Source organism: Adelges cooleyi, unplaced genomic scaffold (assembly GCF_023614345.1).
Source record: "Adelges cooleyi isolate 19-005CV unplaced genomic scaffold, UGA_ACOO_1.1 ACOO_flye_CR_arks_rails_tigmint_CR_PRNA_118, whole genome shotgun sequence".
Classification (NCBI taxonomy): domain Eukaryota; kingdom Metazoa; phylum Arthropoda; class Insecta; order Hemiptera; family Adelgidae; genus Adelges; species Adelges cooleyi.
In genome coordinates this window covers 871,819-885,907 of record NW_026095771.1, presented here as the reverse complement: position 1 = coordinate 885,907, position 14,089 = coordinate 871,819, and the positions used below count along the sequence as shown (strand labels likewise).

The following is a 14,089-nucleotide window of genomic DNA, read 5'->3' as shown; positions in this document are numbered from 1 at the left end:
TGGAGATGTTGGTGGGTTAGGTTTGGAAAATATGAGGTATTTTTAATATCAGGAGGATCCTGACGAGTTCTATAACCGGAGTCGCCCCCCCCCCCTTTAACAATATTACTGTAATTTACATCTTTTATTGAATTATATTTTCTATTTGGAATTTTTTTACCATAGTGTAGTTTTTGAAGATCCTTGTGGATTTGGCATCCTCGGTAATTTGCGGTATGATTTTCTCCACAGAGAACACAAACTGGTGGCTGATCTTTGGTTTTCGTGCAGGAAGAAGTTGGGTGGTAAGCGGCACAACGAACACATCTTGGAGGGTGTGCGCAGTATTATTTAGAATGACCATATTCTTGACAATTTGAACATTGTATAACAGTGCGTCTTTTATATGGTTCTTCGATCCTTATTTTGGTATTTAGTAAGGAGTTAATATGAAAGACGTCCTTGTTGATTTCAGCGGGTTCCAAATCAATGAAAAATATTGGGAGTTTATTTTTTGTAGTTTTGTTTAAAACATTGGAGACATTTCGGACTGTATACCCCAATTTCTTCAAGCGCTGAGCCTATTTCGGATGTTGGAGTGGAAGGGTGGAGATTACGAATGACTGTTCGGAAGGGTTTGTCTTCTTGAGCTTGGTAGGTATGAAACTCAGCCTAATTTTCTTTTAGATATTTGATGACTGATCTATATGAGTCGGAGTTGGTAGTTTGGACTTTTAAGTTCTTGGTAGTTGCTTTAACAACAAAGTTATTGGCACCGATTAGATCGATTAAACATGTTCGAAGTGTGTGAAAATCTAATACTCCACGGATGAAAATAGGTGGAGGAGGTTTGATTTTTGTTTGTTCAATTTCCACATTTAGGTCGTTTCCCGTCTGATCTACTTCGGTATTTTCGTCTTCAACATTATTGATGTCAAGTGGAGCAAATCTATTAGAGGAAGCAAAAACAGTTATGTGTTTCTTATATTTTCCTGCTAATGATTCAGTTGATATCGGTTTAGATTTGTATTTAACCGTTTGAAATTCAGAATCGTTTTTTGTTGATTTATTTTGATTTTTTTTATGTTTATTATTATTGGGTGATAGGTCCGGAGAGCCGAGTCGCTTAGTGCTATTAGGAGTAAGAAGTCCATCAGTATGATCGGATAGATCTGAAGAAAGCGAAAGTCAATTTGGCACGCTCTGTTACGTGACGGTTTTATTGTTAACGGAGGTACTGTTTTATTATTTTCATTCATGGTGAAAGGTAAATTTATCGCGCGATAGCAATAACTGGTTTAAGCGGACCATCCGAGCGCGGCCGCGATGGCAGTATTAGCAATTAATAATATATTAATTAAATAAATTACCAAAAAGACAATGATGAGGCTCAGAAGTGATGTAGAAATGAGATGTTCAACTCGTTGGAAAGCTGGCACTTTTTCAAAAAGATTACTTTTTAATACGAGAAAAACGGTGAAAAATGTAACGAGATGTTTGATAATAACTAGATGAAATAACGGAGCACGATGTTGCATGGTCGACGATGCCGCCGAATATGAGATGAGAAATTAGTTATAAAGTTGTGAAAATATCATTTAATAATTTTTGTCGGGTATCTACATTTTCAATGTATTTCTATGTATTTACATGGTTCATATAAATATTATATAAATACATCCAAAGTACCAGTTAAACATTATCACTGAAAAGTATAGAAATGAGCAAAATAATTAATAACACTCAAGTTATAAAAATGTTCACAAATTCAAACAATATTTCAAAATGAAAAACCTTACATTTTGAACTACTATAGCAACTATTATACTAAAGAATAGTTATCGAAATCATTTGAAATACCTACCCGTATTCTGATTAAATTAAGTATCGGCACAATGTTTACAGAGCTGTTTAAAAAAACGTTGAAAATAACTATATAAACTATATTAGTATAGAGTTTTATTAGCACGCATATTATGTATATAATGTTTAAAAAAAAATCTGTAGGAAAACGGCATAAAATGGCAACCCTAAACTTGTTAAGGACCCACTCTTTTCAGGGCTAATAGATACATATATATATATATATATATATATATATATATATATATATTACATTGTACAACTTATCAGGACTAAAATATACATATATCTATATATTATATTATATAACTTCTCATTGTTAAATATTGCTGAATATGAATGTACCACACGTGCCGATTTCACATCAGACCCAAAACGTCATTACAGCATCTTGCGAAAGCAGACAACTTGTAATTCTGTTCACAGTTGACCTCAACAACGAGGCCAACCACTAAAAGGAACTTAACGTTTTGGCAACTGCCGTGCGAATCTCACATCGAAGCTAGCCAATTTCGACCATGCGAACGCTGCACTCTCATGCCTCTACCCTTCCTCCACCGTTGACATAAGCGGATGTCATGGACGAGCGAGGTCATCCACGTGCGGACTTTCGATAATTGCGAGGATTCCCACGGCCATTCAGCGAGCGTACCAGCATATAAGGGAGAACTTCAGTCATAGCAGGCAGATGTGCTGGGACCACCATACACTACACTTGAAGTTTCTACCTATCATCTTCTTTTGAAGTCTTAAGCGGCTTATAATTGTCTTAATCATTATATTTTTGAAGCATACTGAACTTATGCTATTAACTGTTTGTCGTTGTACATGTTTTATAAGTATATTAAATTAAGTGTTTGTGATTTACTCTGAAGTTATTCTATTAAATATCTAAAAACCTATCACCACGATTGTGACAAGACTCAAACAGCCTGCAATACATACGTACAGGGCTACAGGGTTGTTACATTGGCGCAGTCGGTAGGATCATTCAAAGACGGTAACGACGTCAAGTCCAACAGATTTCAACTGGAAGGGACAAGTCAATTGAAGCACTTCGTTGAAATCGACGTTTTTGGAAGAACCATTCAAATATGAACGCTCTTTTGTAAGTAGATAAGAAATTTATATTGTATTAAGCTAGGTTAAGAACTTTTGTTTTATATAAGTATTATCTTGTGTAGGTAGGCTCAGTCATCTACCAAAATTAAAAAAAAAAAAATGGAATCAAAAGATACTTTAGGAAATCAAGTTATAGACCAATTAATAGACCTGACCAAAAGCGATAGTAATGAAAGTAGTAATGAAGGATTTTTTGAATCAGAAATTATAGAATCCCCTGAACTAATTAAAATAGGAAACAATGACATAGGAAATGATTGTAACGATGTAGTAGATAAGGATGTTAAGGGGAGGTCAGTTGAATCAATAGAAAAAGAAATAGATAGATGTTATAATTCACAACGTAATGTTAACAGATCTAGTGTAAGGGAACCTAAACAAAAATCTCAATCACCTAAGACTGTTTCTAACATTATTGATCGTAGTAATGTTAACACTAACAAGTATGCAAAAACACGCTGTTGGATTTGTAATAGGCTTGGCCATATTTCCTTTTTCTGTAAATCACGTATGAAATATAGTATCAATAAAAATAATAATAATAGAAATTATCAAACTTCTGTTCGAACTCGTCCAGCTATATGTAATGATTGCAACGGTACAGGCATCATTTTTAAAGAGAGATCGCTGAATCGCCAATCGGCGCATTTCCAGTGATAGAAAGAAAAAAAAAAATGCTTGTTACTTAAAGAAAAATAACACCTAGAAACACCTTGACCAGATTGATAGACCATAAATCGAATCAAAAGTTCTTATACGTCTCAGTAATACCTATATTATAAATTAACTTAACTATTGTTAATGTCAAAATCATTATTATTATTTAAATAATTAAATCAATTGTGGTTAATGACTTATAACCAAGTAACTTTCATTTAGAAAAAAAATATATATATACGAATTTAGAAGGAAATAAATAACTATATATATGGCAATCTTGGCGAGTTTCTGGGTGTTGCCTATAGAAAAAAAAAGTAAAATTATAAGCTAATAAGTAAAATGATAAGGTCGGAAAAACGATAAAAATCGGCTGCCATCATTCCAGTACTTTCCATACTTACCTGAATACTCATATAAAACGTTACTTCGGTCCGTTCAGGAAAACCTATTGCCGACAGCTACCCGACCACGTTGACGATTCGGTCAATGCACAATTCAAAACAAAGACTTCCGTGTTGCCAAAAGGCCCGAACAATGCGGACAAGTACGCGATAATCATATACATATTCGAAAAGCAAATTCAAAAGTTCACCAACCACGTGATCGAAAAATCAGTATTTTCCGAAAAATTATAATACAAATCTATAGCCCATTAAAACATAAAACTTAGGGAAATACTTTTGGCTGCCAGATAACAACAATTGTTTGGCCTCTATAATTGTAAGCATAACACTAGGGTCTTTCAATAGACCGTAACTCTTGTAAGTTTGTAATATTAACGAAAAAAGTTTAAGTTATATAAAAATACTTATTCATTTTAAAATGATAATAATATGTTTAGAACGACGAACATTTACAAACAAACAACATATATAATTAGGGCCTCCAAAGCTACGACTATTGTATTTTTGTACATACAAAATTATCATGTGATAAAGTATTAATATAGAAATAAAAAAACATTTGATACTGTGTCGTTTTAAATCGGGTTCAAATATCATTGTAAAGCAGAATTAGAATCACTATTACAAATTATTTTTTTTAAATAATAAAGTTCGGATTTTTTAAATACCCATCAAACCATAATGTTCAGTACATGTTCAAACCATATAAACATTATTTTAGAATTTAGACCTAGTAAAAGAATTTAAAATCATGAAAAACAAAATGTGAATTTTAAAACGATTTTGTGTTCAGCATCTTTGTCCATACTTGTGCAAAGATTTCCATTCAAACAAAAATGTATATCAAGTATAAAAATCGCAACATTAGCATTGTTTAGTGATTCGTGGTATACCGTATACCTAATTTAAAAAAAAACATATTTATATATTATATTAAACAGGATTATCATTTAACTGTGAACCACTCAATGTCTCATTGGGTTTAATAATAATTGGATTTATTCTTTTAGTGTTTTTATATAATGTGATCTCAATTTTCCACAAATAAGTATGTTTTTACCCCCTCTCCAAACTAATTATTCCTATACCAACTTTTGAAATTTAATTGGTAACGCATACATTTAATTAACCTTTCATTAACTTTTAACATTATGAAAAATACATCCAAAGTCACGATAAACAACTTGATTTGAAGAAAAAAAACACATATATTAGACAAAGGAAATCCATAATGTTTTAACTTTTCAATTCGACTAAATATTTATATCATACAGTGTAGCGTGTCTGTTTGGCTAGTTGGCTAAGCTAGACCGAAATGTTAGCCGATAGGGCTAAATTAGTGGACCCGAAGACAGGACGGATGACCGTATCTACACTTAAATATCCCTAAAGTCTCCTTTATATATGTGTATATGCTTTTTTGCCTGAGGAGCTTAACAGGCGGTCGTACCTCTAAATAACTTAACTTTCAATCTATGTATACGTATATATACACATATATGTATATTACACCTCTACCTTGATCCTTAAGCGTTCTATGTAGTTAGTCCAGGTAATGGTGGAGTTGAACGGACACACGAGTACGGGTAAAGTTAAAATAGTAAGGTAATATGAAACAATAAGTATGACAACTAACTGGGCATAGGAGCCCCCAGCATTGTGCCCGTGTGTCTGTTGTCTCTCCTATCTATAATGGCTTACATATACATATGTTACAAACTAAGTAAAGTGCTAATAACGCATCTTTGGAAAAGAGTGGTAACGGGCGGCTAAATATGACCATTACAGTTTTACTATATTAAAAGGTATTTATAGTTGTTATTCGCGAATAGAATATATTTAAGTCATCTAAGCTAAAAGTTTTGAATCCAAAAATATAATCCTAACATAATCGTTCATATTAATTAACCTTCATATTTGAGTTTTAATGTGGTGTTAGGGATAAACAGTTTTTAAATATCGGCGACTAATATCGATGCAGGTTTAATATTAAAAAAAATACATCAAGTGTAAACCTATGGTACTCAATTAAGTAAACAGGGTTTGGAAATAAAAATATAGGTGACGTTTTGTTTTCGTCTAAAAGTTTGGGTAAAAAATAAATTATAAAATTGTTGTTTTTTTTAATTTTTTTAAATAATATCTTAATGTAGTACTTCACTGTATGTATTACGCAGATTCAGTCATCAAGGCCAAATGTTTTGGGTACAAAAAAATATAACTTGTTTTCGACTTATGCAGTATGCTTGGATCAAAAACAAATAATACCGAATCGGTAAACAATGCGAGTGTTGCGGTGTAAGTAGTAGGTACAAAAGTACAAAACATTTTGACTGGTTGATACGCAGATTTAACAAATATGTTTTATGTCATAAGAGTTTAAAAGTTAGGATGGGAGAAGAAGTTCGGTGGATAAGTGCGCGCAAATAAAAATAATACTACACAACACATTTCCTCCTGTCCTAAACTTGAAACTTAAATAACTTCAAAAATAGTTTACATGGAAAATTGAGTTCACATTACACAAAAAATTTATGAAATAATTAATCCAATTATTAATTAAACCCAATGAGATATTGAGAGGTTCACGATTAAATGATAGCCCTGTATATAATTTAATATGAATTTTTTTTTAAACTGGTATACCATGAATTAGTAAACAATGCTAGTGTTGCGATTTTTATACTGGACATACATTTTCGTTCTAATTGAAATCTTTATAAACTTTACTTATATAGTCATGCACAAATATGGACAGAGGTACTGATTTATTTGTCGAACACAAATCATTTTAAAATCCATATTTTGTTATTCATGATTTTAAATATGGTTTTAAAGTTATTTTACTAATGTATTAATTATGTTTTGCAAGTTCTCAATTTTAATAGAATGTTTATACAGTTTTTTTTAATAATAAACATTATGACTTGGCTGATGTTTAAAAAATACAATTTTTATTAGAGATTTAAAACCTCATTCTGCTTTAAAATGACAATATAAAAAACAGGCTCATAAATAACACCTTTCCGTATACGAACCGTAAAACAAACTTCAAAAGACTAAGTTAATAAACTGTAGAATAACAATAACTTCATGTTGTCTTAGAATACTGTAGTAGCGCACAGTATGCTTACAGTCTAGTTTAGCAGTATATTATAACAGTTGAATATTTTATCTGTGTGATACAAAATATGACGAACATCAAGATTATTCTTTTACTTAGCCTAGCAACGTGTGCTTCGTAAGTATTTTTTAAAACATTATTTTTGGTATTATAATTGTATAAAAAATGCCATCAAAATGAACGTTTACTTTTCAGGTATGGCGATGAAGAAATAACGGATAATTTAGTTAATGGTTAGAAAAAAATCATTTTTAACTAATTTGTTTTAATAATAATGTATTTAATTAAATTATAAGACAGAAATGCAGTTTTATTTCCAGTTGAATTTTTTATTTTAATTTTTGTTTGTAATTTGTGTACTCTCTTTGCTATAAAAAGAGGTAAGTCAAAAGCTATGTACACAAATTAAAAAAAAAAAAAATTGTCTGGCATTTAAACTGTATATGCGAATAGGGGTATGCCTGATGAATACTCGATAAAAATATAGGAGTATATTCATCATGTTTACAAGCACATAAAAAAACCCACATTATAAATCCAATATCTTCTCAGCTTCGCATTGAAGCTAAAACGTAACAGATACTCGTATGTACAAATGATTTATGTGACGTCAGATTAGCCCATGCACAATTATGCTTTATAACGAGTGAAAAAAGTAGGTTTAACTGTTAGTAGTTAAGTAGTTTAAGTTATAGCGTCGGATTGGCAAATGTGAGATCATCTAATAATATGTAAAACTCCCTGAAAAGTTGGTTTGACTCATAAAAAAAATATTTAGTAATTATTGTTTTTATTCGTTGATTACCAGAAACAGAAACTAAAATACAAACAAATGAAGCTTCAGATACAACTTCACCTGAAAGTAAAATAATAGCTGACCTGGAAATTCAGACTGAATCTGGTACAGCTTCATCTGAAAATGAAACAAAAGCTAAAATTCAGGCTGAACCTCAGGTAAAATATACTATTATTTTAAAACTATTAAGTTTTTGTCAATATTTACTGGATTATTTATAATATAAGGTTTAAATTTTTCTTAAATAGCCATTCTTATTTAATAAACTATTATTTTTTTTAGCTTTAAGACTTACAAATAAAATTCTTGTCATAAATATTTGTAATCAAGACAAGTTTTTAGTATTGTTTGTATACTGTTATAAATAATAGATTAAAGTTAGAATCGTAACCTAATCGTTAGAGTTAAATTCATTTTATACAATTAATGTATTACTTAATTTTTTTTTTAGCCTGAAGAAAGTAAATTTTGTAAATTATTTTATAAATCCATATGTCCGTAAGTATTTTTTTAAACATTACTTCTGGTTTAAAATTCGCATAAAAAATGTAATCAAACCTAGAATTTTTGTGTGTAAAATATACATTGAGAAACGAACGTTTACTTTTTAGGTGTGGCGGTACGTCATCGCCGGAATGTGGTAAATGAATATAATTGAGCATATAGCTAGAAAAAAAAACATTTAAAACAAATTTTAATTTATATATGTTACAAATATTTAACAGGTTTTTTACCTGTGTTTTGTTTGAAAATAAAATGTACTTTGATCAAGCAGAAAAATAATAATGTATTTTAATAGTATATATTTTTTCACGCAGTTAAAATAAAATGACTATGTGTAGTTCCAAATGTTTTAAATGTTCATAGATGCACAAAGTTGATACGAGAGATATTAAATTCTAAAAAAGACAACGTGTACACAAAGTTACACATACAGGTGTATAATAGTCATTTTCTGTATTTTTTGCACAGGATTTATGAAAAGTTTAAAATATATGGTTCAGTGAATAGTCAAACGATATAGCACAGTAGAAATAAAAACATACTAACACATTTCTATGTACAATTCCTAACAGTATATCCGATTCGAGAATACTGTCAACTTATAGTAGAACCTAACATTCGATTTTCCAAGCTATCATGATTAGTGCTTACACAAACACAAAAAAAGCAAAGTAATGTTATAAGTTAAAAAACTATTTAAAAGCAGTTATTTAACAGATACATTATTTATTTGGCGTCTGTATGGCAAATGTACTTTCTTCTAATAATGAGTAAAAATCCTTAAAAAGTTGGTTTGGCTCATAATAATACTAAAAAGTATTTATTTGTTGATTTCCAGAAATAGCCTTAAAAAACAAAATCCTTAAAAAGTTGGTTTAGCTCATAATAATACTAATTAGTATTTATTTGTTGATTTCCAGAAATAGCTGCGTTTGGTCAGAAAAAAAAAGCTCGTCTGGTAATTTATGACCTATTATTTTAAAACTATTAGGTTTTTGTCAATGTTTTGCTGAACTATTTATAACTTAAAGGTTAACGTTTTACTAAATAGTCATTTTTATCTAGTAAACTATTATTATTTGAGGTTAAAGACTTACAAATATAGTTCTTGTCATAAATATTTATAATCAAAACAATATAAAAAAAAACAAGCAAATTCTAAATTTAGTAAAATATAAACCTGCATATTCTAAACCAAGCTAAACCAACACATATTTTTAAAGTTATAAGAGTTTAAAAGTTGAGACGCGAAGGGAAGTATGGTTGGGAAGTGCGCACAGCTAAAAATAATACTTTACTCTCTCTTTCCTTCTGCTCTCAATTTGAAAATTATATAACTTCAAAAAGAGTTATCCAAAACTGGTTATCGACCAGTCAAAATTGTTAGTACATTATTGTCAATTAAATAAGGTAATGAAATGTATGCGTTACTACTTAGGTTTAAAAAGATGATATAAAAAAAATCGTTTTGGGGGTAGGATCGTAAAAATGTATGGAAAATTGAGATCACGTTATATAAAGCACTATGAAAAAAAAATTAATTAAACCCAATATGATATTGGTTGTTTCATGCTAAAATGATTACCCTATATTGGTCTGTTAGCTCTGTGTCCTAGTAGTATAAAATATAAATCAATGAATTAATGAAAACCATGAATTTATGAAAATAATCCCAATAAAATTAATAAATTATTTAAACCCAATAGGATATTGATTGGTTCACGAAAAAATGATTCCCTTGTATATTTTACTGACATATTTCTTAAAGTTTTACAACTATTAGTACAATAGCAATATTTTGTTAAAATTAATTTAAAAAAATAATATTTTAAATCATTTATTATACTATTGTATAAAAACTTTTAGGAAATATCAATTCTATGGGACACTATAAGAGTCGACAGAAACTATATTAATGAAGAAACTTTCTTTACCTATTATAAAGATGAAGAACAGAATGAATTGTCAAGCGTTATGAAAGAATTCGGCCATCCATATTTATTTAGTCAAAGTAATAGTTATTTTATTATTCTACACGTAATATTTGTACCACCCCAAAACATTTTATTGAAAAAAAAAAAAATACCTTATGAAACATTTTTTTCCAACTTTGTTAAGATGTTCGAAGGTATATTTTGTCATATTCTAATTTTGTATTTTTGCGTCGGGACTCTAGATATTTCCAACTTGATATGAACCAATTGCATTACGAAAGATGCTCATAGATTAGAAATCTTACCTGAAACGTACTTTAGTGGGACGAAAATGTATTAAATCCACCGCTTCCATTTAAAAATCGAGAAAAAAAATGCATAGTAAACATTTACATCATTTTGAAATGAAGAAAAATCCAAAATAAAATCATATAATACAATTGATAGTTAATTATTGAATGAGCTGGCTAAGCCCCTTACAAATTTGGATTTGTTATACATGGCACAATCTTTACAAATATACAACTTCAGAGGGGTTTTCATGAAAAATATGTCACCTTTTACAAGAAATAAAATTGAATGTGGTGTTACAAATTTCCAGAATTTTGATGAAGCTAGTCACTGGACGTCTTAATATGTGAACCAAAATTTAAAATATTATTTCGATTCTTTTAGATGTCACCCCCCGGTAGAGGTAGTTAATTATGTGGGACAGCACAATTTATTATAATATAATACTGATTGTGTACAACATTTTAACAATCCTCCGAAATGTGGACATTTATGCTTAGTGTTTTTGTATAATTTATCTGAGGGTTTAGATTTGATACAACGAATGTTTTCAGCTCGATACTCAGTCATAGATGGTATTGTAAACTAGGAAAAAGTAAAAGTTTGTTCTAAATTGAAACACCTCCAAATTAATAGCCCATTCGCGTTTGTAGCATTTCAATAGTGATGAGGTAGGGGCCTATAACGACCGGTTGGAAATCTCATCTAAATTGCAGAAGACATACAAATAATAAAAAAGGATATGTCTTCCCAAATTCTATGAAATTTGAAAATACAACAAATTTATTACGAAAAAAAAAATGGCAGCGTCATATGAGGGGAAGAGACATATGAGTAAAATAGACGCAACTATGGGGGCAACCAGAAACGAAACACGAGAGCTATACTGAAGTATTGCTATCTATAAAAAATGTGTATACAAGATAGCAAGATGAACAATTTGAAAACGAAATTGCAAACCCAATCCAAAGGGATTCGATACACAAAAATGAGTGATTTGACAATAAATCACTCGTATCCTGTAGAATCATTGATTTATGTCAACTGACCTAAAAAAATTCCTAAAATTGGAACTAGATGCAAGCCCATGAAAACATGATTACAAAACAATCGAGGAATATATAAAGTCTGTCGAGGAAGCGATGGGTATAGACTTTGACATAAACAACATATAAGAAAATCCAGGGTTGACATCCGTTGCAAAAATGTGTTTGAACTTTTTTTGGGGAAAGTTCGGTCAAAAATCTCAATTAACCAAAACAGAGATTTCTATTGGATGATAAAATAGAAGTTGTTAATACTTCAGTATTTCTGAATGATGACGTGATTGAAGTGTCATATAAAAATACTAAGGAGTATATAAAAACCAATTATAACTCAAACGTCTATATTGCTGAATTCACAACATTTGACGTAAGACTACGGTTGTATGATATGCTTAATAAGTTGGGTAAAACTGTCGTATAGGACACGGACAGTGTGTTCTATATCGATTATGGTAGTGCTGAAGTCCAAACGGAATGCATGTTAAGGGAATGGACAGACGAATTAGGACAAAAATATTGGACACAAGGTCGAGGGTATTGGCGATCCGCGATGGTAAAGTCAACTTATAATTAGGTGCAGCATGACGTGCATTGTCCTATGTGTGCGATCGTACCTCTACCTACAACCAGGTGAAATATGATCGTTATAGTAGTTTTTCAGACAGATCGATCAAGTATGAAATTTGTAATATTAAAAATATACGGTCTGAAAACAACGGTAAACGTTTTATAAAAGGTAACATGAACTTAGATTGGACCAACGACAACTTTGTACTTGCTTACGATTTGTTCTACCGATTTATTTTACAATCTCATAATTCAATTAAACCATCAATAACTACGGAATGGTTTTATTGCAATAAAAAACTTTTCTTGTATGTATTTGAAAGGGATTTTTATCATATTCGGTGTTTAGGGTTTCTGAAGACCCTTGACCTCCTCAATCCTAGTATGGTCCATTCCCAATATAAAATGATCTCACTGTGCTTGATTTTCGTTTGCTATAATGTGATGGTTTCTAGGTGACACTCAACTTGAATACATAATGTGTTTTGACGAATTTGCAAGAGCTGCGTCTCAAGGCTACATACAAATATGTTCTACACAGGTGATGTCAAAACTATTATGACGTTATAGCTTTATTCTATGTGCTTTATAGTTTCATACTGGTAAAAGTTGTTTTATAATAATGTTGTGTAACTTTTAAAAAAACAATTTCTAGGCGATGATTACTGTCTTCAAAGAAATTCTTTGGTTCGCACACAAACGAACCAACAAAAAACATGTTACCCTTAAAGACATGGCTAAATACTATGGATCAATAATTCCTTTACATCAACGCATATATTTTAAGACCTACAGAAAAAAATCAGTGTTTGGTAGATATGAATTTTAGTACCTACTTTTATAATCGTAAAATAAACTTGGGTGTTTATATAGTTTTAGCTAAGATGATTTGACAGTATTGTATTACTATTTTAATTGTTTTTTTTATTATCAAACCAGTGGCGTAATTAGGAATTTTTCCTGGGGGGGTCCAGATAATTTTCACAGGAAAACTCAACTAAATTTTCAAATGCCAGCCTTTCTTCATCAGTATTAGTTGAATTAAATAAACATTCAAACCCTTCAAATAATTTTAATAAAACATATTTATTACCGATTTTTTATAATACATAAATAAATCAATAGCTATCAAAAACTGATTTATGGTTTAAAAAACGATTAGTAAGTTGGCTGATAAAATTGTCTACAAACGGCATAAACACTGTCACTCTATAGTACTCTTCTACATAAGAAACTTGGGGATTTGCTCTATTTGATTGTTTTCTTGCTGTTCGTTTCTTAGATATTTTTGTGCCATTAGCATTTGCTAAACTCTATTAAAATATTAAAAATTAATAATACTTTATGTTTAACTACATGCAAATAAGGCTTATATCACATACTTCTACTTTGTCATATAAAAGATGAAATTCTTTTTCTGCATCCTGTTTCATTTCTTTTAAAGTATTTACTAATAACTCAATTGTATTTAAAGTATTTTTCAAATCAATGCGTTCTTTCTGTAGTTTTTTACAGACAGGCAGTCCAAAGGAAAAAAAGTCTAAAATATATTTCTTTGTGTTAATGTTTAAAAATTAGAATTTACCTTTGTAACATATAAAGAAATAAGAAACTCAGATTTCAATACAATTTTTAATAAAATATTAGCATCTATAGAAGATGGTGCACCCCATGTAGAATAAATTGTTTCAAGTGTTTTGACTACAAATGGTAACAACTCAACAAAATCGTTGCAATATTGCCAATTAGTATAGACTATACAATTATGTATTTCACTTCAATGTTTAAAAATATAGAGA

General features: G+C 30.1%; 1 protein-coding gene across 1 annotated transcript in view; it reads left to right on the top strand.

The window, feature by feature from the left end:
* The window catches only part of LOC126847703 (uncharacterized), a 330,437-nt gene that overhangs the window by 116,984 nt on the left and 199,364 nt on the right, over positions 1-14,089 (top strand). Inside the window, exons 7-8 of the mRNA XM_050588081.1 lie at positions 12,746-12,831; positions 12,946-13,102. Coding sequence (XP_050444038.1) covers positions 12,746-12,831; positions 12,946-13,102 — 243 coding nt within the window. The remainder of the gene's footprint in view (positions 1-12,745; positions 12,832-12,945; positions 13,103-14,089) is intronic.